At 54.4% G+C, this 23,868-nt stretch overlaps 1 protein-coding gene across 7 annotated transcripts in view; it reads left to right on the top strand.

Moving 5' to 3' along the window:
* The window catches only part of DIP2A (DIP2 acetate--CoA ligase A), a 120,932-nt gene extending 97,078 nt beyond the window's left edge, over nt 1-23,854 (top strand). For 6 of the 7 annotated variants that reach the window (XM_086317106.1, XM_086317030.1, XM_086316828.1 and 3 more), the window contains 16 exons: nt 59-260; nt 1,016-1,125; nt 1,324-1,404; nt 4,123-4,246; nt 8,695-8,816; nt 8,910-9,021; nt 10,103-10,212; nt 10,572-10,702; nt 12,519-12,687; nt 13,037-13,207; nt 14,953-15,014; nt 15,801-15,858; nt 17,848-17,922; nt 18,203-18,377; nt 18,854-18,977; nt 21,567-23,854. In XM_086317106.1, coding sequence (XP_086173232.1) covers nt 59-260; nt 1,016-1,125; nt 1,324-1,404; nt 4,123-4,246; nt 8,695-8,816; nt 8,910-9,021; nt 10,103-10,212; nt 10,572-10,702; nt 12,519-12,687; nt 13,037-13,207; nt 14,953-15,014; nt 15,801-15,858; nt 17,848-17,922; nt 18,203-18,377; nt 18,854-18,977; nt 21,567-21,819 — 2,079 coding nt within the window. In that variant the 3' untranslated portion in view covers nt 21,820-23,854. Of the gene's footprint in view, nt 1-58; nt 261-1,015; nt 1,126-1,323; nt 1,405-4,122; nt 4,247-8,694; nt 8,817-8,909; nt 9,022-10,102; nt 10,213-10,571; nt 10,703-12,518; nt 12,688-13,036; nt 13,208-14,952; nt 15,015-15,800; nt 15,859-17,847; nt 17,923-18,202; nt 18,378-18,672; nt 18,978-21,566 lie in introns of all 7 variants that reach the window. The other variant, XR_015132663.1, reaches the window with a different exon arrangement.
* Nucleotides 23,855-23,868: the final 14 nt, after the last annotated feature.

Here is a 23,868-nt window from a genome sequence, read left to right as displayed (position 1 = left end):
CAGCCTGGAGCTGGTCGCATGTGCTCAAGCGCAGGCCCCTGTCTCATGCTCCCTCCAGGCCATCGATAGCATCCACCAGGTGGGCGTGTACTGTCTGGCCCTGGTTCCTGCCAACACCTTGCCCAAGGCTCCTCTCGGTGGGATTCACGTTTCTGAAACCAAGCAGCGCTTCCTGGAGGGGATGCTGCACCCGTGTAACGTGTTGATGTGCCCTCACACGTGTGTTACCAACCTTCCCAAGCCTCGGCAGAAGCAGCCAGGTTAGTGCGCGCCACAGCACGTCCGCTGCATCTGTGGACAGCAGCGGCCACGTTTGTGTTTAAGGGCGCAGGCCTGCTGAACCCTCTGTCTCTGGGGTTGGAGCTGAGAGCCAGAGTGAGCAGCACAGCAGGCCAGTCCCCGCCTCCTGCTCCCTGGAAGGAGCACATCCCCACCCTCCACTGTGGGGGGCCCACCTGGCACTGGATGCGGCCTGGTATCCGGGCTGTGGAAGCTGCACAGTGGCCCCAGGGGCACGAATGATGCCCCAGAGCAGACTGGGAGCTTGGAATCTGAAGAGCCGCGGAGCGGCCACCACAGCCAGCCGTGGGGGCCAAGGGCGCTGTGCGTGCTGCTGCCCAACACTGTGATCTGCCACAGCAGCCAGGCAGTACCTGGGAAGCCCAGCACATGGTCAGCTTCCCTTCCCTGGGGGAACTGGGATGTAAGTCTTAAGTAAACGCCAATAACTTTTGTTGATTATTAAATATATAAAATAACCATTAAGTGAAGCACGTTTAATCAGTAAAATAATGAAATGTACTACGAGTTTAGCTGTGGCTAAGGTTGGGATATTCGCCTCGTGCTGAATATGTTAATCGGGTTCACTTCTGAGAGCGAGGTTCTCTCTGTCACTAAGCACGACCCTCCTCCCTGGTTCCTGACCCTGTATTGTAGTGAAGAGTGAGTTGCCTGCCCATTCAGAAGGTTACCTGTCAGAGTCATCGGTCCTCACTCAGGTCCCCTCGTGTTCCAGAGGTTGGGCCTGCCTCCATGATCGTTGGGAACCTGGTCGCCGGGAAGAGAATCGCTCAGGCCTCAGGGAGGGAGCTGTCGCACCTAGAGGACAGTGAGCAGGCTAGGAAGGTAAGGGGGTTGGAGGGGAGGGTGAAGAGGTCCCTGGGAAGCCATCAGGCCTGACCCTCCCCAACCCAGGGGTGGGGTGGGGGGAGGTGGCACCTAGGAAGCCAGCGGCCTGACCCTCCCCACCCAGGGGTGGGGTGGGGGGTGTGAAGAGGTGCCTGGGAAGGCGCCAGGCCTGACCCCTCCCTGCCCCTCCCACAGTTCTTGTTCCTGCCTGACGTGCTGCAGTGGCGGGCCCACACCACCCCCGAACACCCGCTGTTCTTGCTGCTCAATGCCAAGGTGAGGCGGGCACTGGTGCAGTGGGACGTGCTGCCCATGTGGGCGAGGGCCCATGTCACACTCCAGCCATGTGCTCAGGTCTCACTGGAGGACAGCACTCCTTGACCTCCAGGCTGTCAGCTGGTGTCACATTTGTTAGTTGCTGAGTCATGTCCGACTCTCTGTGACCCCATGGACTATAGCCAGCTAGGCTCCTCTGTGCATGGCATTGTCCCAGCAAGAATACTCGAGTGGGTTGCCATTTCCTTCTCCAGGGGATCTTCCCGACTCAGGGATTGAACCCAGGTCTCCTGTGTTGCAGGCAGACTCTTTACCGTCTGAGCCACCAGGGACGTCTGGGTGGTGTCATTCTTTCCATGAAAACCTCAGCTTCCACACAAGCCACAGTCACATTTCTGTGGGTTTGTATTTAACAGGGAAATTCTCATTACCTTGTATTTCGATTATGAAGAGTATGCTTGTAAATAGGGCTTCCCTGGTGGCTCAGATGGTAAAGAATCTGCCTGCAATGCAGGACACCCGGTTTCCATCCCTGAGTCGGGAAGATCTCCTGGAGAAGGGAATGGCTACCCACTTCAGTATTCTTGCCTGGAGAATACCATGAACAGAGGAGCCTGGCGGGCTTCAGCCCATGGGGTTGCAAAGAGTTGGATACAACTGAGTGACTGACACTTTCGCTTTTCACTTTCATGCATATAAATTCTCCTAAGTAAACTAAAAACAAATGTTTATTGTGTAAAAAGTACTTTAGATCTTCTTCCTTTGTTTGTAGCTGTAACACAGCAAATACGGCTTACAGCCCTAATCCTAGTAACTTTCAGTGGGTGTTACATGGTACCAGGAGCTTCTCAGGTGTAAAGGAGAAACTGTAAGTTATGGGCCAGTAGACAAACTATGAAAACAGAGAGTAACCATGACTACTCTTCATGACTCACTGTTAGATGTGTCCTGGCCTGGGAGGACGCGTGTGCTCTGACGTCTTAGCAGCACCAGCCTGGTTCTCAGAACTGCTTGCTATTGGCCACTGTTTCTTCATTCAAAAAATATTAATCAATATCTGCTACATACACAATGTTAAATAAGATAAAAAAAAAAAAGACCCCTGTTCCCCAGTTGCTGAAGCAAGTCTTCCTGCTAGAAAACCAGTGCTCAGGAGAGGTGCTATCTTCTGCTCACATGTATCCGCACACCTGGACAGTGTACTGGAGACGTTTGTTTATGATTGATTGAATTCCAAAGCCAGTAAGTAGCATTGACCAAGATAAAGTCAGCTTGCAGGAGAACCTTAAGATAGGAGCAGCCGGAGCTCTAAGGCAGGCGAGGCTGGGCGCTGGGTTTACCCTCAGTGTGTGCTGGGGGGCTGGACATGAGCATGAGGGTATGATGGGGTCTCCAATTCTGGGTGATTCCTATGGGTTGTGAGAGGGTGAGGATGGGAGCAGGGGGCCAGGGCCATGGTCCAGGCACAAGTTAGCCATTCAGATGGGACAGGGGCTGTGGATGAGTGTGAGGTGTGGTTGGAGGCAGGCTTGTGGGATGTGAGGGCGGCCTAGGGGAAGGCCAGGTGTCTGTGCAGAGGGGGTGTTTCCCAGGGAGGAGGGAGCACCGATGGGAGTGTGCAGAGATGCCACCAGGCCTAGAGTCGCCAGCAGTGCTCACAACTATCTCTGTAGCTAAGCTTGGGAGGGCCCCCCAGATCTTTCTAAAACCTTGTAGATTTTTGCGTTTCTTCTGGTTTGTCAGCCTCCTCAGGTTTGAATTGTCCTTAGGACCTGAGCATGTGCTGGCCTTTGACCTGGGAGGAAGCCTGTGCCTCTGCAGGTGGTGTCCCTGGCATGAGGTGGCCCCTGGCCTTGGGGACTGGCAAAGCTCTGGGCCTTTGAGCTCCAGTGTGTGCCCAGTGTGGCACTCTGAACCTCAGCTTGGGTGTGAGGAGTGAGTCTGACCCACCATGCGAAGCCCCCAGGTGTGTGTGGTGGGGCCCCAGCTGAGGAGGGGTGAGAGTTTAGATGCTCCGCCGGGCCGTCCTGGAGGGTGGTGATGGTTAGGTAGGCTCAGTGGCACTGTGATTCTCCTAAGGACCGAGAGCATGAGCTCAGACAGGTCGGCAGGGGGAGGGAGGGCTAGACTGGAGCTGGTCCCAGCCCAGCTGTCCTCTGCAGAGACCGGGTGTGGGGCAGCCCTACCAGCCTCTCGCCCTCCCAGGCTCCCTGAAAGACCAGCCTGTGGTGACCCAGGGCTTGGAGCTGGGGGGTGGGGCGACTGAGCGTGTGTCAGGGTTCAATTCAGGGATGTTTGTTTACTGCTTACTGTTTACTTATGTGTGTTGATGTCCAGGAAAAGGGTTGCTTCTAGGGAGGGAGGGGATAGAATTGGAGGTGTATGTGGAGTGGTAGTGATTTATTTTATAAAAGAGACATTGAAACAATGTGGCAGAATACTAGGTAATGAAAACCTGGATGGCTCCTTGTCACATTATTCTTGACAGTATTTTTATATGTAAAATATTTTATCATAACAGCCGAAAGGGCTCACCAAGTCTGCCTGTGGTAGACGAGCAGTCTCTGAGGAGGCAAAGGCCAAGGAGACAGCAGGCAGGGCCTGGGTGGCACCCATCCTGGCTCCTGGCCACAGGTCTCAGACGGAGGCTGTGCGTGGAGTGTCCAGAGTTCCCCACCCCCGTGCCCTGGCTCAGCGTGCCCATGATTGCTTTCCTAGGGCACAGTCACCAGCACCGCAACCTGCGTCCAGCTCCACAAAAAGGCCGAGCGAGTGGCCGCTGCTCTGATGGAGAAGGCGAGGCTGAGTGCCGGGGCCCATGTGGCCCTGGTCTACCCTCCAGGTAAGACCCGTGGCCCCCCGCGCATCCACCCTCGCCCGCCCTCTGTCCATGTCTGTACCCTGTGAGCGCCCGTGGCGAGCTGTGAGTCTACCCCGCCCGTCTCAGTGCAGCCTGCCTTCCTCTTGCTCTTCCAACCAAGCTGTTCTTTCCCTCCCTCCCCCCACCCTGTTTTATTACCAAAAATAAAGCAACCAGGTCAAATGATGGATCTTTGGCTTTCCCATCCCAACCACCTGCTCCATCCTCCTGAAGTAGCCTCTGTCCTGACCTCCATGGTCATCATTCCTCCCATTTCTTTATAGTTTGACCACCGCAATGAGCAGCTTCTGTAACCTGCAGGCTGCCCTCTTTCCATCTCTCCCTGGGTCCTGAGCATCCCTGCTGTCTGGAGTGGCTTGTGTATGCCGGGTGGCTGCTCCTGGGCTCCCAGGAGGAACCCCGCATCAGACTCACTCCCCTTGCAAGACCCTGAATGTCCTCGGGTGCTTCCTCCTTTTGTAGAATTAGCACATTAGCTCCTATCGATGACCTTGTCCCACCTTCATTAACTCCTTAGCGGTCACTAAACGGTGGTGTGTTAACTCTGACCAGCCATAAAACTAAATAGACACTTCCCCTGAATAGGATCTGGTCACCCAGTGGTAGAATTTGCTGTGAAAAGTGGGATGCTGCGTCTTTGCTGCTGTCAGTGAAATGAGCTCTGTGCCCTGTCGCACTCCCGTGGGAGCTGCTCCTGGGCCCTCGGGTGTGACCTCCTGTCCTGACCTTGCCTCCTGTGTCGGCTGGAACTAGGTGCCTGGCCAGTCCTCCATGGAGCCTGGTGTTGACAGCACCAGTCTGGGCACTAGGAGCTCATCCTTCCTGGGCTGGCCGCTGTCCCATTAACCCTTTCTGTGATCAGAGTTCCAATTGGAAAATGAGAGTCATAGCTTCTCTTAGAGGCAGTGTCTCCTGAGTTCATGCTGTGTCCCAGTCGTTCAGACTCAGGGTTATAGGTTTTCACTGAACCTCGTCTCCATGATGTCTCTGTCTCCTTTTGTACCGAGGGTCAGGTTGAGAGTCTGTAGAACTCACATGTGCCTGGACTACTCACGTGCTTCATCCTGTGTCACATGCAGGACCCCCAAATAATGGCAGTCATACATGACCGCCCCCCCCACCCCATGTGAGTTTTCACACAGGCTTCCTCCACTCACTCTCCCTGTAGCTGTGCTGTCTCATGGGGTGGTGGTGGGGGGCGGAAACTGAAGCTGGCCTCTCCTCACCTGCAGTCCACCAGGCCTGTATTCAGAGCCCTCCAGCCATGCACACCTCCATCTTTCTGTCCCAGTGGTACTGTTGCATTGTCCCTGGCTGGTTTCTCAGGAAGGTTCATGGGGACAGTGTCCCTTGAGCTCTGGCTTGTTGGTGACAGTCTGTACACTTTGTGGCAATAGTCATCCCTGCTGAGGCCTCAAACGTGTCCATTTTCTCCCGGCCTCAAGCATCGGGTTGGACTGTGATCTAATTTTCTTCCTCTGTGACTCACCTGCGCTTTTGCTCTCAGTGGTAGGAGGACACTTTCCCTTCTCAAAGTCCTCCGTGTGGTTGTGACATTGTTACAGGTCAGCGTTCCCACACAGAGGGCAGCTGTGCTCACCTCTCCCTGCAGGCAGGGCCACACAACATGTAAAGTGCCTGTGAATACCAAGCTGCAAGCCTGCCTTCTAATCTCAGGGGAGTTTTCTAGAATCAGTGTCTTCTCTCTGCCTCTGCTTGGATTTTCTTGGCGTTCATTCTCTTTGCTGCTCCCATCGCCCCTGTGTTAGCTCTTCTCGTCATTTTCCACGTTCTCTGTGTCCCTTGTCTTGTTGGCTCTTGGGCTCCTTCTAGTTCCATCTCCGTTTCTGAATTGTTTTTTAAAATAACTTCTAGTTCTTTCCTCATTTGTTTGTTTTAATTCTCATTTCGGTCATTCTCTTGTATCTTGTATCATTTTCTTAATGTATTGCATCTTAGCACATGTTGAAAGGGCTGCAGTTCTTATCTGCTGTCTTTTTCTGGACATATGATGATCGACCTCTGGTTCTTTTTCTTGTACTTTGTATGGGACTTGGCCACCGTCAGGAAGCCTCCCTTCTCCCGTCGTCTTCTCTGCCCCGCCATGGGTCGTCCCAAGCTGGGCTGGATTGCTGGTCCCAAGTCCTCAGCTGCTCTCTGATCAGACCCCCAGGGGTGGGGATGAGACAACCTCCTCTGGGGCCTCCCTGATCAGGATGGCCGTGCCCTTGGGGCTCCAGGTCCTCCCACGCTCCCTCCAGCCCCGCCTGCCCCTCGCAGCCCGGCACCCTGTCCTTGCGGCAGCTCTGCTCCGCCTGCTGGGCGCTGCTCTCCTGCTCCTGCGCCCTGCCCTCTCCCGCCTCGTCTCGGGGCTTCAGTCCTGGCAGTTTCTCTCCTGTGTCTGGCGCCCAGGTGAGGGGCACTTGGAAGGCCCTGCACTTTGAGCGGCAGCCTGTCCTTCCCTGGGCCAGGAATCCCAGGTTTCTGCAGGTGCTCCCGCAGGGCTGCAGGTGATGATCAGCGCCCACCCTCCCCTCCCCTCCCCACTTCGTGTTTGTTGTTGTTTCACCTGGAAGCTTGTTGGTTCTAGCTCAGGAGTTTTACTAGGAAATGCCCGGGTCTGGGTCCTCTCTCGCTTTCTTACCCACTTAATCCTCCTCTCAGGAAAATGTTCTTTCTCATTACTGCCTTTTCTTCCTCTGTTTCCTGCTTCTGGAATGCCTGAAGTCCTGTTTTGGGGGCTGTTCTCTGAGACTCAGGTCTCCTGCATGATGGCTTCCTTCACGTGTCCACGGTGCCACTCCTGGGAACCCAGCCCTGCAGCACCGTCTCCCTTCAGCGTGTCTGGTGGGACGTGGCTTGTGCTGGGCGCTTAATCCCGGGGCTGCTGTGGAGCGCTCCCTGCACAGAGCCTGCCGGGTTTCTTGACATGGACGCTAGGTGACGTGGACGCTCCAGGACTCCCACTGGCATCACAGTCACTCCTGCTTGTTCCTGTTCCAGGAATGTGAGGTCGTTTTTGTCCAGAACTGATCGCAGTCCCCGTTCCTTTCTTATCCTTGGACTCAGTGCAGGGCACGCAGCACTGACTGAGAGGAGGCCTGGGGTCACACTGGCAGGCTGGGGGAGGGCGCGGGTGGACATGCTGAGGTGATAGGAAGAGAGACGGACAGGGCCTGACGCTGCTCTCTGCTTTGGGGCATTTTTGACACTATTCATAAAAAGTGATAGTGCGTGGTGAAGGTCTGAATGTACATTTTAAAAACTTCGTAGCAGGAGGAGAGTGTGATTGACAGCTGGAGGGCAGACCGCACCGCACCCTGCTCGAGGCGGGAGGGGGCAGGTGTTTGCAGGTGCACAGAGGACCTGGTGTGCATCTCCTGTGAGGGGCGTGTGACCCTGCAGGAGCTGCAGGAAGTGGGGCGCAGGCAGGGGATAGCGTGAGCTGTTTGAGCTCGAGGGTTTGAGCTGCTGGCGGTGCTTGCTGTGTGGCACCTTGGGCAGAATGGCCATGCTGGTATGAGGATGCTCGAACGGGTCAGCCTTCCTGTCAGCTCATCTGTCCCCTGAGCTGCCCACAGGCACAGTGAGGATGGCTGGTCCCTGGGGGAGGAGCTTGGGCCATGACAGTGACCACACTGAGCGCTCCTGGCCCTGATGGAGCATCAGGGACTTGTAGTGTGGTGAAACCCACAAGCTGGGTCAAACATTGCGTATTTATTTTGACTCTATAATCAAAACAGCCTGAGCCTGATGTCTTGTAGCCTAGTGATGCCAGGCAGGGCCTTGTCTCAGTTGAGGGCAGTGTCTTCAGGGCCTCTAGGGTGTGGGTGCAGGTGGTCTTAAGTCTGAATGAGGTCAAAATGGGAAAGCTGGGTTTTAAGTGTGGTTCAGTTCCCCCTGGTTTTAATTATGGAGAATTTTAAATACATAGATGAGTTGAAGGAGCCGTGAGTGGTCCCACTTTGCGTTGAGAGATTGAGAGCAGGGCAGGGGCATCCTGGCCCCTCCCTGGGGGTGTGGGCCTCGCCAGGGATGGACTGGTCCCCACGTTAGGGTGGAGATGCAAGGAGGAGGTGTGGCGTTTCTGGGTGGGCAGCTCACCTTCAGAGTGTCCTCCCAACCTCGCCCACCCACCTACAGAGTGCCCCGGAGGGCAGAACGCACTGCTCCATGAGGTTTGGGCCTCCCATCCGCCATAGGCTCCTCTGGGCTGTGGCTGCACCCCACCCATCTCCTTGTCTCCCTGGGTCTAGGCTCGGGGCGACCTGTCCCTCCCTGCAGCGCTGTTTGGGGTGTGCGCTGTGATGCGAGAGGGTGGTTTAGTTCACACACGGTAGGTAGACCCACAGCCTGGACATTTGGGGCTGCCTTTGACCCACTGACACCCTCTGATCGTGTCTCTCCAGGGGTGGACCTCATTGCTGCCTTCTACGGCTGCCTGTACTGTGGCTGCGTGCCCGTCACCGTGCGGCCCCCACACCCCCAGAACCTTGCCACCACACTTCCTACCGTCAAGATGATTGTGGAGGTAGGTGGGCGCTGCGGCCTGAGCGTGGTAGGCCTGAGCGTGGTTTGCTCCTGAGTGCTGTCTCAGCTGTGCCCTCAACCCTGTGTCCTGCAGGTCAGCAAGTCTGCGTGCGTGCTCACCACGCAGGCCATCATGCGGCTGCTCAGGTCCAAAGAAGCAGCAGCCACCGTGGACGCCAGGACCTGGCCGACCATTCTGGACACAGGTGTGTGTGCTGCGCCTGGGATCTGCCCTCTGCTTCTTGTGTTGTAGGGATTGCATTGTCACCACCCAAATACAGAAGTTGGGTGAGGGAGCCTGAGTCGGTGGTGAGAGGAGCCTGGCCAGTGGGGCACCGGCAGCCCATCCAGCACCTCAAGCCTAAAGCGGGTACCCAGAGCAGAGGGTGGCCAGTGGAGGGCAGAGGTCCTTCCGAGGCCATGTGCCTGCAGAGAGACGCCTCCTGCTGCACTCAGCGCCCACACAGCAGTGGGCAGTTGTGGGGACCAGACAGCTCCCACAGCACAGACCCTTCCCGGACCCCCAGGAGTCACATGGGCCCTCTGCCTGGGCCTGTTGGGTCAGCCTGAGGGCTGAGAAGGTCCCAGCCCCTCCCCATCAGGACACCCCAGACCAGCAGGCTCTGTAGGGAATTCAGGGTACACGGCCACACAGGTGCCCACTGGCGAACAGACAGGGTCCCTCCTTCCCCATCGCTCCGCGTTGCACCTTACCCACCAGGGCATCGCCCACAAGAGGAGGTTTAGGACCGAGTGTCCGTGACCACCTGCTTGATACCACTGCAGGCACTGGGAGCTGGCCCAGGCAGCTGGTGGCAGGGGGGCTGGGCTCGGGGCAAACGGGCTCGAAGGCATCCTGTTGCCTCGCTCGCTCCCTGCCCCGCCTCACCTGTGCCCACCTGTGCGCGGTCAGCGCTGTGCCCCGTGGTCCTGAGGGGTGTGATGAAGTTGGGTGAGGGAGCTTGACCCAACTTCTCAGTGCTCGCTGTGCGCACAAATGGCAACGAGCGTGGCTCATCACAGGCTCCGGGACCCAGCACAGTCTCTGCCCCTCTGAGCTTTCCGGGGGCTGTCACGGGCTGCCTTCTCCCGTCCGTGTCCACCACGCCCACTGTCAGCCGCCACCCGCTCAGTGCGGTTAGCGAGGGTCCTCTCCACGCGGCCTCCCCATGTCCACATGCAGCCTGACCTCTGCTCTGAGCTCCCTGTCCCCAGGGGCAGTCCTGTCTCCCCTTCCCTGCAAGCCCTGAAGTGGCATCCACACCACCCGTGTCTCCTGGTCCACAGATGACATACCCAAGAAGAAGGTGGCCAGCGTCTTCAGGCCCCCGTCCCCGGATGTGCTCGCGTACCTGGACTTCAGCGTGTCAACGACCGGGATCCTGGCGGGTGTGAAGGTGGGTCCTCTGGCTGGAGCCCCTGTCCGCCTTGTCCTGACCCAGAGAGTGCTAACGCGGGTCTGTGCAGGCCTTGCTTCCTCCCAGGCTAGAAGCAGCAGTTTTGCTCCTTAAAGCTTGTGTTAAATATCAGTAAACCCCAAAATTAGGTTAGCCTGAAGAGTAATGCATGTCTTGATGTTTTATGGTGATACCTAAACTTTCTGATTCATGACTCTGGCCTCGACAACCAGGTGGCTTGGATGAGTCTGTCACCAAAAGCTCTGTTAAAATTCTTTATCGCCCTGATGTCTCGCCTAGAAGGTTTTTAGTGTGCATTCCTGGGGGTTTTTGGTGTATGTGGGCTTTTACTCCTTCAGATGTCGCATGCGGCCACCAGCGCCCTGTGCCGCTCCATCAAGCTGCAGTGTGAGCTGTACCCCTCCAGGCAGATCGCCATCTGCCTCGACCCCTACTGTGGCCTCGGCTTCGCCCTGTGGTGTCTGTGCAGGTGAGTGGAGGGCGGGTGTCAGGGGGAGTGGAGGGCGGGTGTGCAGGGGGGTGGACAGCGGGTGTCAGGTGAGTGGAGGGCGGGTGTCAGGTGAGTGGAGGGTGGATGTGAGGTGAGTGGAGGGTGGGTGTGAGGGGAGTGGAGGGTGGGTGTCAGGTGAGTGGAGGGTGGGTGTCAGGTGAATGGAGGGTGGGTGTGCAGGGGGGTGGAGGGTGGGTGTCCGGTGAGTGGAGGGTGAGTGTCAGGTGAATGGAGGGTGGGTGTGCAGGGGGGTGGAGGGTGGGTGTCAGGTGAGTGGAGGATAGGTGTGCAGGGGGGTGGAGGGCGGGTGTCAGGGGAGTGGAGGGCGGGTGTCAGGGGAGTGGAGGGTGGGTGTGCAGGGGGGTGGAGGGTGAGTGTCAGGTGAGTGGAGGGTGGGTGTCAGGTGAGTGGAGGGTGGTTGTGCAGGTGAGTGGAAGGTGGATGTCAGGTGAGTGGAAGTTGGATGTGCAGGTGAGTGGAGGGTGGGTGTCAGGTGAGTGGAGGGTGGGTGTCAGGTGAGTGGAGGGTGGGGGTGCAGATGAGTGGAGGGTGGGTGTCAGGTGAGTAGAGGGTGGGTGTGCAGGTGAGTGGAAGGTGGGTGTCGGGTGAGTGGAAGGTGGGTGTCAGGTGAGTGGAGGGTGGGTGTCAGGTGAGTGGAAGGTAGGTGTCAGGTGAGTAGAGGGTGTGTGTGCAGGTGAGTGGAAGGTGGGTGTCGGGTGAGTGGAAGGTGGGTGTCAGGTGAGTGGAGGGTGGATGTGCAGGTGAGTGGAAGGTGGGTGTGGGGTGAGTGGAAGGTGGGTGTCAGGTGAGTGGAGGGTGGATGTGCAGGTGAGTGGAAAGTAGGTGTCAGGTGAGTAGAGGGTGTGTGTGCAGGTGAGTGGAAGGTGGGTGTCGGGTGAGTGGAAGGTGGGTGTCGGGTGAGTGAGGGGTGGGTGTTGGGTGAGTGCGGGGTGAGTGTGCAGGTGATTGGAAGGTGGATGTCAGGTGAGTGGAGGGTGGGTGTCAGGTGAGTGGAGGGTGGGTGTCGGGTGAGTGGGGGGTGGGTGTTGGGTGAGTGCAGGGTGAGTGTGCAGGTGATTGGAAGGTGGATGTCAGGTGAGTGGAAGGTGGATGTCAGGTGAGTGGAAGGTGGGTGTCGGGTGAGTGGGGGGTGGGTGTTGGGTGAGTGCGGGGTGAGTGTGCAGGTGATTGGAAGGTGGATGTCAGGTGAGTGGAGTGTGGGTGTGCAGGTGAGTGGAAGGTGGGTGTCAGGTGAGTGGAAGTTGGATGTGCAGGTGAGTGGAGGGTGGATGTCAGGTGAGTGGAGGGTGAGTGTACAGGCACGTGCACCATGGGTGTTCAGGTACAGCTCCACCCACTCCTTACCACCTGCTAACTGAACCGCTTCTCTAAAGTCCCACCCCCACCCATCTCTAAGATATATTGTTAAGGGTCCAGGAAGCAGAGGATACACGCTGAATGGCTGGTGTGTGTGAGTGTGCCGGCAGCTGGAGTGTGGGTCTGAAGTGGAGTTAAAGGGTAGAAGTGCATTTTTATTAAATGCACACTCTGTGTTACTACGAATTCCATCCAGGACAGGGAAGTAGGGACCCATCTTCATGAATAGAACCTAGCCCTGCCCACAGTGGGTCCCTCACCAAGACCCTGGGCCCCTGAATGCTGGTGGGCGGACCTGCGTCCCACATTTTCCACCGAAACCCCGACTTGACCAGAGCAGGAGGGGCGGACTCTGCCTGGAAGGGCAGATCCTTGAGGGGTGAGGTGTAGTGCTGACCCCTCCCTGTCGCTGTCACAGCGTCTACTCTGGACACCAGTCGGTGCTGGTGCCCCCGCCGGAGCTGGAGACCAACGTGTCCCTGTGGCTGTGGGCCGTCAGCCAGTACAAGGCACGCGTCACGTTCTGCTCCTACTCGGTGATGGAGATGTGTGCCCGGGGCCTGGGTGCGCAGACAGCGGCACTCAGAGTGAGTGCGGGCGGGCCTGGAGAGACCCCAGGGACAGTTCCGGTGGGAAGAGGGGGCTGGAAACAGAAAACCCTCCCTGGGGGCCCTGCCCCGGGCTGTGAGCTCCACCCCCACACATACCTGTGGAGCACCCCGCAGCGGCCCCTCACTTCTTCTGGGAGGAGATGAGGGGTGGGTCCGACCCTGGCTCTGAGCGTACCGAGGGATCTCTGAGGCCTCATGGTCCCCAGGGCCTGGGGCTGGAGTGTAGCAGCGGAGGACGCGGAGGCACGGAACCCAGGGGGCGGGGCTCCGTGCGGTTTGGCCCTTGCGCGCAGACGCAGGCGTGGCATGCACGCTCCTCCCGCAGATGAAGGGCGTGAACCTGTCGTGTGTGCGCACCTGCATGGTGGTGGCTGAGGAGCGGCCCAGAATCGCGCTCACACAGTCCTTCTCCAAGCTGTTCAGAGACCTGGGCCTGCCCGCGCGCGCCGTGAGCACCACGTTCGGCTGCAGGGTCAATGTGGCCATCTGCCTCCAGGTAAGGCCGCGGGGCTTCCTCTGGGCGCCTGTGCACGCCCTGCACCGCCCCGTCCCTTGGTACCTTCTGGCCTCCAGCCTTTTGATTTTCCAAGTATGGCTTTGAGAACTGAGCATTTTTGTTTAAAATAGATTCTGTTCTTGATGAACAAAGGCTTATTTGGAAAAAGCACCAGTTGTTTTTGAACAGTGACAATTACTGAGAGGAATTGATAAGCTGGACACAGTATGCAGCTAATATTCCAAAGCAAGATTGAGTTTATTGTTTTGTGAGACATCTGGCAATTTTAAATGGAAACATTAATGAGTGTGATCATTTATATTGCCCTAAACTCATTCTTGAAACACTGAGGTATTTTACTTTTTAAAAGGAAACAAAGTTTCAGAACAGCTCACTGTAGCAGTGTTCTGCTTCTTCAGGGGGCTGGGGCTCTTTTCCAGGTTTCTGGCTGGTATCTCAATCCCACTTCTTTCTAAAATGCATTGCATGCACCTGCTCCTACATTCAGGGTTGTTGGGAGGAAAGGCCTCAAGAGAACCACAGTCCCTCGTCCCCCAGCCCCGGTCCTGACCAATGCCTGCCAGGTGCAGGGCGTGTCTGGACTGGGGAGATCAGCATCCTGTTGTCCAGGTGTTCCTGTGACATCCTCTCCACAGTATAGATGCCGACCGTCCAGGTCTCGCTTGGACCCTTACTGCATAGCAGGAGGAGGTGAAGGGGTCCCTTGGGAGATCCCTTCTGATGTCGATGGTGTGACTGCACCTCGACTGGTGGCGTGGGGTTGGTGGCTGTATGCGCGGCCCTTCTGTCCGCTCAGCGTCTGGGAGCTGGCTCCTCCTTCCTGGAAACGTCAGCAGGAGCCTGGCTGTTGCTCTGTGCGCTTCGATGCAGTGATGCCTTTTGCTCTCTCTCAGCTCCTTCCTCACGTGCCTATGCTCTCTGTTTGTGTTTCCTGTGGCGTCTCTTCCCTGTCTCGCTCTGCTGGCCTCCTTTGTGTCTGTCAGCCCAACAGGCTGGGAAAGCTGGCTGAGCAGGTATGACCTTGACCTTGACCTCGAGGTGCCTCTGTGCTTCTGTGAGTTCATGTGGCCTCTCGTGGTCTTGCTCCTTTGTAAAAACGAGCTTAAAAGCAGAGTATTTTCAGAAGTATTTAGCATTCACAGTCTGCTGCCTCTGGAGGAAGAGCCGTCTTCATTCCAGGGCAGACGTTGGTGACATTGTCTGGGATCGCCAGAGAATGGTGTTGGGGCGGAGTGTCTGTGTACTTTGATGTTCAGTGTCTTAACAGAAGGGACGTGCTGTCCTCTGTCAGGGCCAACGTCAGGTGTCAAGTGAGAGGAATGGAGTGGGAACATCATTGAATGTCCTGCTGAGGCCTCGCCCCTGAAGGAGCCACGCTGTGCTCAGCCCTTAAGAGAATTAGGTCTGAGCAAGCACAGCTCAGGGAAATGCCCCCAAACCCATGGTGGTGTTTTCTCAGGGACCAGTGGGAATCGAAGCTGTCAGGACTGAAATGTGAGATTGTTTGCCTTGATCTCTCCCTTCAGTGCTAGGGGAGGCTTCCCGCCATGTCAGCAAGTCTTGTAGGTGTTTGGAGGAAGGCAGACACCTGCTGGGGGCAGAGCAGTTGCCTTCCCGCCCCCGCCCCGCCCCCTGGCTGGGAGGAGCTGTGCCTGTGTGCATGCCACACCCCTGGAAACGATGGGCGTGAGGTTTGAGCGGACGTTCCTCTGCTCCCCTTGCAGGGCACGGCCGGCCCAGACCCCACAACTGTCTATGTGGACATGAGGGCACTGCGCCATGACAGGTAACAGCCCCCAGCCCCCTTCAGCCTGGGCCTCCCCTGCCCACTGTGTTCTTCCTTTTTAAAAAAGTTATTTTGTTTTATTTTTTATTCACTGTGCTGGGTTTCGCTGCAGTGCTCAGGCTTCTCATTGCGGTGGCTTCTGCAGAGCACAGGCTCTAGGTGCTTGGGCTCAGTAGTTGTGGCACGTGGTCTTAGTTGCCCCTCGGCATGTGGGGTCTCCCCGAAACAGGGGTTGAACCCATGGCCCCTGCATGGGCAGGAGGATTCTTAACCACTGGACTGCAGGGAAGTCTCACCATGTCCTCCTTTAATCAGTTGTTCCCACGACCAGGAGGGGACCGACCTTCCAAGAGTGACCGAGCATTTGACACTGGGATTTTTATGGGTAAAAAACAGGAAGACCCGTCTCCAGGCAGGATGTAGACATCCTGTCAGCACATGTGTCCTGGGGGCCCCACGGTGTGTGCCTCGAGGCCTGGGTCCCCCCTGGCTTTAGAGCCAGATTCTGACCCTCACATTCAGCTTGAGGGAAACCGTGGTGGACCCTCCTGGAGGGCGAGGCCAGCTGGCCAGGGGCTCCTGACCTGAGCGCTGCTGGTTGAGCCAGGCACCTGAAGTCACTGTCCCAAGGTCACAGCAAGGTCACGATCCAAGGCTAAAGGCTTGGCTGCCGTCACGGGACTGCCCGTCACAGTGCTGATCAATTCTGATTACCTTATGAGTTGCCTTCTTTAGAGATTGCTGTCTGTGTAGTCAATTTTATTTGTTTCTCTTGTTCGTTTGTAGGGTACGTCTGGTGGAACGGGGCTCTCCGCACAGTCTGCCATTGACTGAGTCTGGAAAGGTAGTGGCGTGGGGCTTGGCTTCCAGCTTATGTCCCCTGAGGTCCAGCTGGCCTCACCTCCTTGCATACGCGCACACACACACACACATACACATACACACACACTCACACAGACACACACATGTACTCACAGACACACACATACATACACACTTGCACACAGACACACATACACACACATACTCACATGCATTCACACAGTCACACAAGCTCAGACACACTTACACATACCCACATATAGACACACCCATACACATCATACAAACAGATGCACACTCACATACACTCACACACCTATACACATACACTCACATACAACACGCACACACGTACATGCTCACACACTCTCTACATCTTTCTGTCCACATCTGAGCTCCAGCCCAGAGGGAGGACCTCAGATGCAGACCTGCAGGAACTGCACTGCAGGGTCTTGAGGCCTTGGCGCCTTGGTGCCACCTGGAGCAGCCCACTGGGGCCTGGAAGAGCTTCTCCCCTGGCTCAGGTGACAGCTAGGCAGTATCCCCAGTGGCAGTTCACCATTAAAGCAGTCCAGGCCTGGTTCGACCACATGAGCTGTGTCAAGGGCTTAGGTGGTGGGGCCGTGAGACCACCCAAGGGCACCTAGGGAAAAACTGTGGGCCACCATGAGGGCTTAGCAGGCATAGACCCAGGAGACCAGGCATCTTCAGAACCAGGGGAGGTTCGGAGGAAGGAGTGGTCAGGCAGGGTGAAGGGGGAGGGACTTGAGGGGGATGCGCGACAGAGTGGAGTCAGCACAGCCTCTAGCCCTGCTCACACACGCTGTGCACGTGTCTGCCTCTCAGGAGGCAGGGCGTGCCCAGAGAGGGACAGGGCAGCGGGGGCAGCACTGACGAGCCCAGGTGAGTGTGGGAGAGGAGCTAGTAGGGGCTGTGCACCTCCTGAGGGCGGCCCCAGAAGAGGAGCAGGCTCAGCTGGTGTGAAGGTCCCGGGACCACAGAGAGGCTAGTGTGGCTGGAGCTTCACGGAGCGGAGGGGAGGAGGGAGAGTGTAGGTGTCGGAGGGAGGGGCTGGGGGCTGGAGATGGTCCTGGGCTCCCCCACCCTTCCCTGGGTGCACAGACGTGTCCCACTACAATCTGCATTTTCCTTTCTGTAAACATGGTGGTTTTTCTCAAAGCAGTTCTTAATTCTTTCTGGTACATTTTTATTTCTAATCACATGTGGCTCTGCACTCAGTTTTGATGGACTTCCCCCCCTGTTATTTCTCTGTTACAATAACTTGGGCCTGATGGACTGGGGTTCTGGGAAGAGCTCTGGGTCCTCAGGGTCCAGGTTGGTAACACGGGGGGAGGTCAGAGGCTCAGCAGCATCCCATGGGCAACAGAACAGAGCCCGACCAGCCTTCCGTGACCCCTCGCCTCTCCCCCACCTGCTGGAAAGCTCCACTGTCATCTCCTGTTTTACACCCAGGGAAACTAAGGACACAGAATAGGTACCCAGAAGCAGCCAGGTGGTCAGTCCCATGTCCAGTGGGGCCGCAGGCCCTGGGTTGGGGTGCTGAACATGAAGCACCCTCCCCAGCCTTCTCCACAGCCTCTGGTGGGCATGGAGCCCCAAGTCTGAGGGCAGGAATGCCTCTTGGTGGCCAGGTTTCCTTCCAGAACCAGAAACTCTGGGGTGGGTGGGGGCCCAGCCGAGCTGTGTTTGGACTCCCTGGCCTCAAGAGCCCCGACAGGGGCCTCAGGGAAAGATCCCCTCCTCCCCTCTCCATGTCCAAAATAGAGTTCATTCTCAGGAGCTGGATGATTTTGCTAAGATTCACAATTTATTTTTATTTATTAAAATCTCTTACTTCTGTTAAAATTCAGTCAGATTTAGGTCGGGTTCTGAACCTGGTCATGGCCGTGTATGAGTCACGTCCTTGAGATCATCTTCAAAGGGCGTTGTTTTTGCTGCTCTTGCGTCAGGAGGGCCACGCTCCCTCTGACGAGCATGGTTCTCCTTCCAGATTCTCCCTGGAGTGAAGGTCATCATCGCCCACACAGAGACCAGAGGGCCCCTGGGAGACTCGCACCTGGGGGAGGTGAGGATGGGGACCCCACCTCTCGCTGGCCCCTGGGTGTGCATGCGGGTTGCTCCCAGTTCATTCTTTGCGATGAACTGTACGCTGCAGTCCTGCAACTGTCACTCAGGGGTCCTAGGAGGGGAACGGTTTGTTTGAAGGAGAGAATTCTTTGCTCTCTGGGCCTCTCTTGTGACTTATTTCAAGCCCCTTACCCCCACCCCACTGTGTGCTGCCGTGTCTTGGGACACACAGTGCCTGGCACTTGTGATGAATGACCCCCTTGTGCTCTGGGCCCCAGATCTGGGTGAGCAGCCCCCACAATGCCACCGGGTACTACACAGTCTACGGGGAAGAGGGGCTCCATGCCGACCACTTCAGTGCCCGGCTGAGTTTCGGAGACACCCAGACTGTTTGGGCGAGGACTGGCTTCCTGGGCTTCCTTCGAAGGACAGAGCTCACCGATGCCAGCGGAGGTGAGAGGTCCTATGCAGTGCTCACCCCCAGTCTTGGGGCTACCACAGCCAGGAGCCCCTACAGGCAGTGTCTTGGGACCTCCTGCCAACTCACCTCACCCCTTCCCAGGAGCTGGTTTCTTTAGGTGCTCTGATATGGTTTCTCTGAAAGTTGTTCCTTTTTCTTCACTGTTCCTGGATCCTGACCTCTGCTGAGGGTGTGGGGGTTCTGGGGGAGGCTGTTGGGCCCCCCAGGCAGAGCCATGGGCATGTCTCACCAGCCATGTATCACGGCCTCCCCATACATTCCCCCAAGGTCACAGAGTCCACAGCCACAGCAGGCTGGCCAGATGCAGTCAGAACTTTGGGAGCCCCTGTAGCTGCTGCCTTGTCTCCGAGATAGTAGAAGTTGTTCTGTACTCTTCACACGTGGGTGCGCACGGCAGGAGGCTTCAGCACGGGAGCCATGCTGAGGTGGTGAACTGTGCCATCTGCAGAGCGACATGATGCGCTGTACGTGGTGGGGTCTCTGGACGAGACGCTGGAGCTGAGGGGCATGCGCTACCACCCCATCGACATCGAGACGTCCGTGATCCGTGCGCACAGGAGCATTGCTGAATGGTGAGGGCCCAGGGGACCAGCTGGCAGCTCTTGCGCGGTCGTGTGGGCAGCCACCTCCTCTCCAGGAGCAGACCCCAGACACACTCTGCGAATCATGTGCCAGAGACCCCTTGTTTGGGTTTGCTTGGTTTTTCTTCTTCTCTCAATCAGTCTTAAACTAAGAGTCTGTCCCCAAATGCACAGGCAAAATGTGAGCGCCCCAGTTACTCCGAAATACCTCTGCATTTGCATGGATTTCCTAATTTAAATGGTCAAGACGCATGATTTCCTCACTTTGGAGGGAGGTTGCTGTGGGAAAAGTACAGCTTTCAATATCAAATAATATTCTTGATTCTTGTTATTCAGTTGCTAGGTTGAATCCAACTGTTTGTGACCCCATGGACTGCAGCATGCCAGGCTTCTCTGTCCTCCACTATCTCTCACACTCACGTCCCTTGAGTCAGTGATGTCATCCAACCATCTTGTCCTCTGTAGCCCCTTTCTCCTCCTGCCCTCGTTCTTTCCCAGCATCAGTGTCTTTTTTCATTGAGTGAGCTCTTCACATCAGATGGCCAAAATATTGGAGTTTCAGCTTCAGCATCAGTCCTTCCAGTTGAAACCAGTTCTGATGTGATGTAGCCTCAGAGTGTAGGCTGTACTTGAGCTCACGGCTCTTGTGAGAAGAAAAATTCCCTCACCAAACCAGGCAGATAATAGAGACCACTTGAGGCTTGCAGTGAGGAAATAGAGTTTATTGAAAAGGGGCAGAGAAGACTTCCGACATAGACATCAGAAGTGGGTAGAGAGAGTCCCCACGTTGTTAACTTGAGCGGAAAATTATATACTTTTCAGTTGGCTGCTTAGGTAAAAAGAATATCTCAAGACTGTAAAAGTTCCACCAGACCCTTTTCCAAGGCATCCTGAGATAACTTTAGTTTGAGATTAGCCAGAAGGAACGAGTTCCTGTTGAGGAGGAAAGCATGCCTTTAAGCAAGATGTTGTTGCTATATAATTATTAACACGGTGCCTACATGACTGCTAAGGTAAAGAATTCAGACTTTATCCCTGAGGGGCCTTGGACTACTTATCAAACTGGCTGAAGTTAACTATATTACACTGAGTATTGAGGGTTGATTTCCTTTAGGATTGTCTGGTTTGATCTCCTTGCTGTCCAAGGGACTCTCTAGAGTCTTTTCCAGCACCACAGTTAGAAAGCATCAATTCTTTGGTGCTCAGCCTTCTTTATGGTCTAACTCTCACATCGATGTACGACTACTGGAAAAACCATAGCTTTGACTATACAGACCTTTCTTGGCAAAGCAATGTCTCTGCTTTTTAATATGCTGTCTAGGTTTAGCATAGCTTTTCTTCCAAGATGCAAGTGTCTTTTGGTTTCATGGCTGCTATGATTTTGGAGCCCAAGAAAATATAGTCTGTTACTGTTTCCACTTTTCCCCCTTCCATTTGCCATGAAGTCATGGGACCAGATGCCATGATCTTAGTTTTTTAAATATTGAGTTTTAAGCCAGCTTCTTCACTCTCCTCCTAACCCTAACCCATCTGGTCCCATCAGTTCATGGCAAATCAGAGGGGAAAAACAGAAGCAGTAACAGATGCTTCCTCCTTTGAAGGAAAGCCGACAAAGGTCTGTATAGTCACAACTATGGTTTTTAAACCTGATGCAAAGAACAAGTCATTAGAAAAGACCCTGATGCTGGGAAAGATTAAGGGCAGAAGGAGAAGAGGGTGGCAGAGGGTGAGATGGTTAGATGGCATCACGAACTCAATAGACATGAGTTTGAGCAAATGCTGGGAGATAGTGAAGGACAGGGAAGCCTGCTGTACTGCAGTGCAAGGGGTCACAAAGAGCTGGACACGACTTAGTGACTGAACAACTGTATTCGAATTCTTTGGCTGACTATGAGGACTACTCCATTTCTTCTAAGGGATTCTTGCCCACAGTAGTAGATATGGTGGTCATCTGAATTAAATTCACCCATTCCCCTCCCTTTTAGTTTGCCGATTCCTACGGTGTCAGTGTTCACTCTTGCCATCTCCTGCTGGACCACTTCCAATTTACCTTGATTCATGGATCTAACATTCCGGGTCTCTATGCAATATTGTTCTTTCATCAGACGTTACTTTCACCGCCAGACACATCCACAACTGAGCTTCATTTCCACTTTGGCCCGCTGCTTTATTCTTTCTGGAACTCTTAGTAATTGCCCTCTGTTCTTCCCCAGTAGCTCTTCCCCGTATTAGACACCTTCCGACCTGGAGGGGCTCATCTTCTGGTGTCATGTATTTTTGCCTTTTCATATTGTCCCTAGGGTTCTCTAGGCAAGAATGCTAAAGAGGATGGGTCCTCCAGTGGACCATTTTTTGTCAGATTTGTCTTGATTCTTAGAGAGAACTTTAATTAGAGTAGATATTCCAATAAAACACACTTAGCCAAACCTTTGAATTGTAACTGACTTGAGCAGAGGATGACGTCAGTAAACCTACTTAAGTATGTTTCAGTGGTCTTTGCCTGGCATCATTTCCTGTGTGTCCTTGGCCCCTGAAGCCATCGCCCAGCCCCATGTGACACCATTCGCCTTCTACCTGCAGCGCTGTGTTCACCTGGACCAACCTGCTGGTGGTGGTGGTGGAGCTGGACGGGCTGGAGCAGGACGCGCTGGACCTGGTGGCCCTGGTGACGAACGTGGTGCTGGAGGAGCACCACCTGGTGGTGGGCGTGGTGGTCATCGTGGACCCGGGTGTCATCCCCATCAACTCCCGTGGGGAGAAGCAGCGCATGCACCTGCGCGATGGCTTCCTAGCTGACCAGCTGGACCCCATCTACGTGGCCTACAACATGTGAGCCCGCTCAGCCCCGACCAGCTGGACCCCACCTGCGTGGCCTACAACACGTGAGCCCACTCAGCCCCGACCAGCTGGACCCCACTTGTGTGGCCTACAGCACGTGAGCTTGCTCAGCACCAGCCCCAGAGGGGCCTCATGAGCCATTGGAGGGGCTGGGGTACGTCTGCAGCCCCTGGGGAGAGGACCCCAGGCTCCTGAGCACAGGGCCCCACCCATGCGCTTACATACCCATCTCATTCTAGAAACCACTTCCTGAATTACTCAAAACCTTTTAATCATCTGGAACATTTACAGAAACATGAATGTCAGTATTGCAACAGATGGTGTGACTGGGAAAGAAGCCTGGTGCGGGCACTGCAGGTGCTGTAGGTATAGTCCTCTGCTGTATTATGAGTTTGCACTTTTTTTAGGCTAAAAATTCAGTTCTCGATTTTAAAAATTCAACTATACCATTTCAGATGACAAGGTCATACTTAGAATTTATGCGAGAAGGAATTTGAGGCCCAGGGACAGCTGCTTCAGTTCTGATTCACAGGGAAGAGCAAAATACAGAAAGGCTGGTGGGCAGGGCATGATCCTGGCCTGGCCCCCTCTTCCCCACCCCCGACCTGCTTTGGGCCTCAGACCAGGCTCATGCACACACACTTCCTCTCTGAACATTGGTATGCCGCCTGCCTGCCTGTGTCATCTCTAACCCTCGACAGGGTCCATCAGGTGAGCAGCTGTTTCAGAAAGATAAAGGAACGCTGAGTTTTAAACCTCTTTCTGCATTTCTGGCTTGTTGCTATTCAGCTGAAGTGCTGATTTTCATGACCACAGTATAGGATCTTCTCACTGTCCAAAATTGTACTGAGTTACTGTTTTTATTACACATCAGCAGATGTGGACTCACCGGTGGGCTGAGGTTTACATGTGTGGTGGTACAGCCCAGGGCCCGAGAACTTTGCCAGCCACTGTTGCATCGTGAGTTGTGTGCCTGTAAAATTTGGCCAAATCATGTTCACTTATTTTATTTGAACTCGACTAAACTGAGTGATATAATATTATAGTAAATATAAATCAGAGAACGTGAAATCCTTTAGATACTTCTAAGAATTTGAAGTGAAGCTCGAATCTAAGACAGAGTATTTTTGTATCACTAATAAAAAATGTGTTACGAACTGTCAGGGACTGCGGGTCAGAAAGTTTACGAATCACATGCTTCCTAGAAACAGCCAGGTGTTTCTGGAATTAACCTGAATCAGTGCCTAACAGTTGTTAATTCTTTACCATTTAAAATTCTCCGCCAAAAAGGCCTGGCTGACTGGGCTGACTCTCACATCTAACTCTCGGCTACAAGTAGCTTGTGCTCAGTAGCTCTTGGTATGCAGTGTGGTATGTAAGAACATACTGGAACTGAACAGTCCTCGTGTAATTATGTATATAACATGTGTAACTTATTGTTTGACATACAGAGGTTCTAGCAGTGGACTAATGGATATTCCTCATAACAGAATGGCCTGTAGGAGAGGAACCACCCAGCCCTTTATGTTGTCATTTTATAGCAACAGGCATTGTAAAATTTTTGTATTGAAAGGTAAGTGGCAGTAAGATACGTCTTGTAAATTAAGATTTTAAGAAGCATTAAAATGTTTTAAAATTACTCTCTGGGAATTCTGTATGTCAGAAAAAATTTTTATATCAATATGTTAATAAAAGTTATGGACTGTTTGTAATTCTGCCATTTGAAATGTGTGAAAAGATTTTTTAAATTACCCCAAAAAGCAGGTATTTTATTATGCATTTTTCTTTGCTGAATATAGAAGCATTTATGCTGCAGCATAAAATCTACAAAGCACATTAAAGTATAAAGAATAAAATTTAAATCTCCCATAATCCTACCTCTCGTTTAATGACAGTGTGTTAGTATTTGATGTAAATCCTTTCCAGGTTTAATTTTTTTCTTTAAAAACACTTCTACAAAATTAGGTCAGTCATATACTTTTATAATCAGCTTTTGTACTTAATAAATTAGACTTTTAATCTGTTCCATATATTCTTCTGCATG

This window comes from Bos grunniens, chromosome 1 (genome assembly GCF_055505025.1).
Source record: "Bos grunniens cultivar Pamir isolate PY7600 chromosome 1, Bosgru_T2T1.0, whole genome shotgun sequence".
Taxonomy (NCBI): domain Eukaryota; kingdom Metazoa; phylum Chordata; class Mammalia; order Artiodactyla; family Bovidae; genus Bos; species Bos grunniens.
Note: the sequence above shows the minus strand (reverse complement) of the source record. Positions and strands in the feature narration are given on the sequence as shown.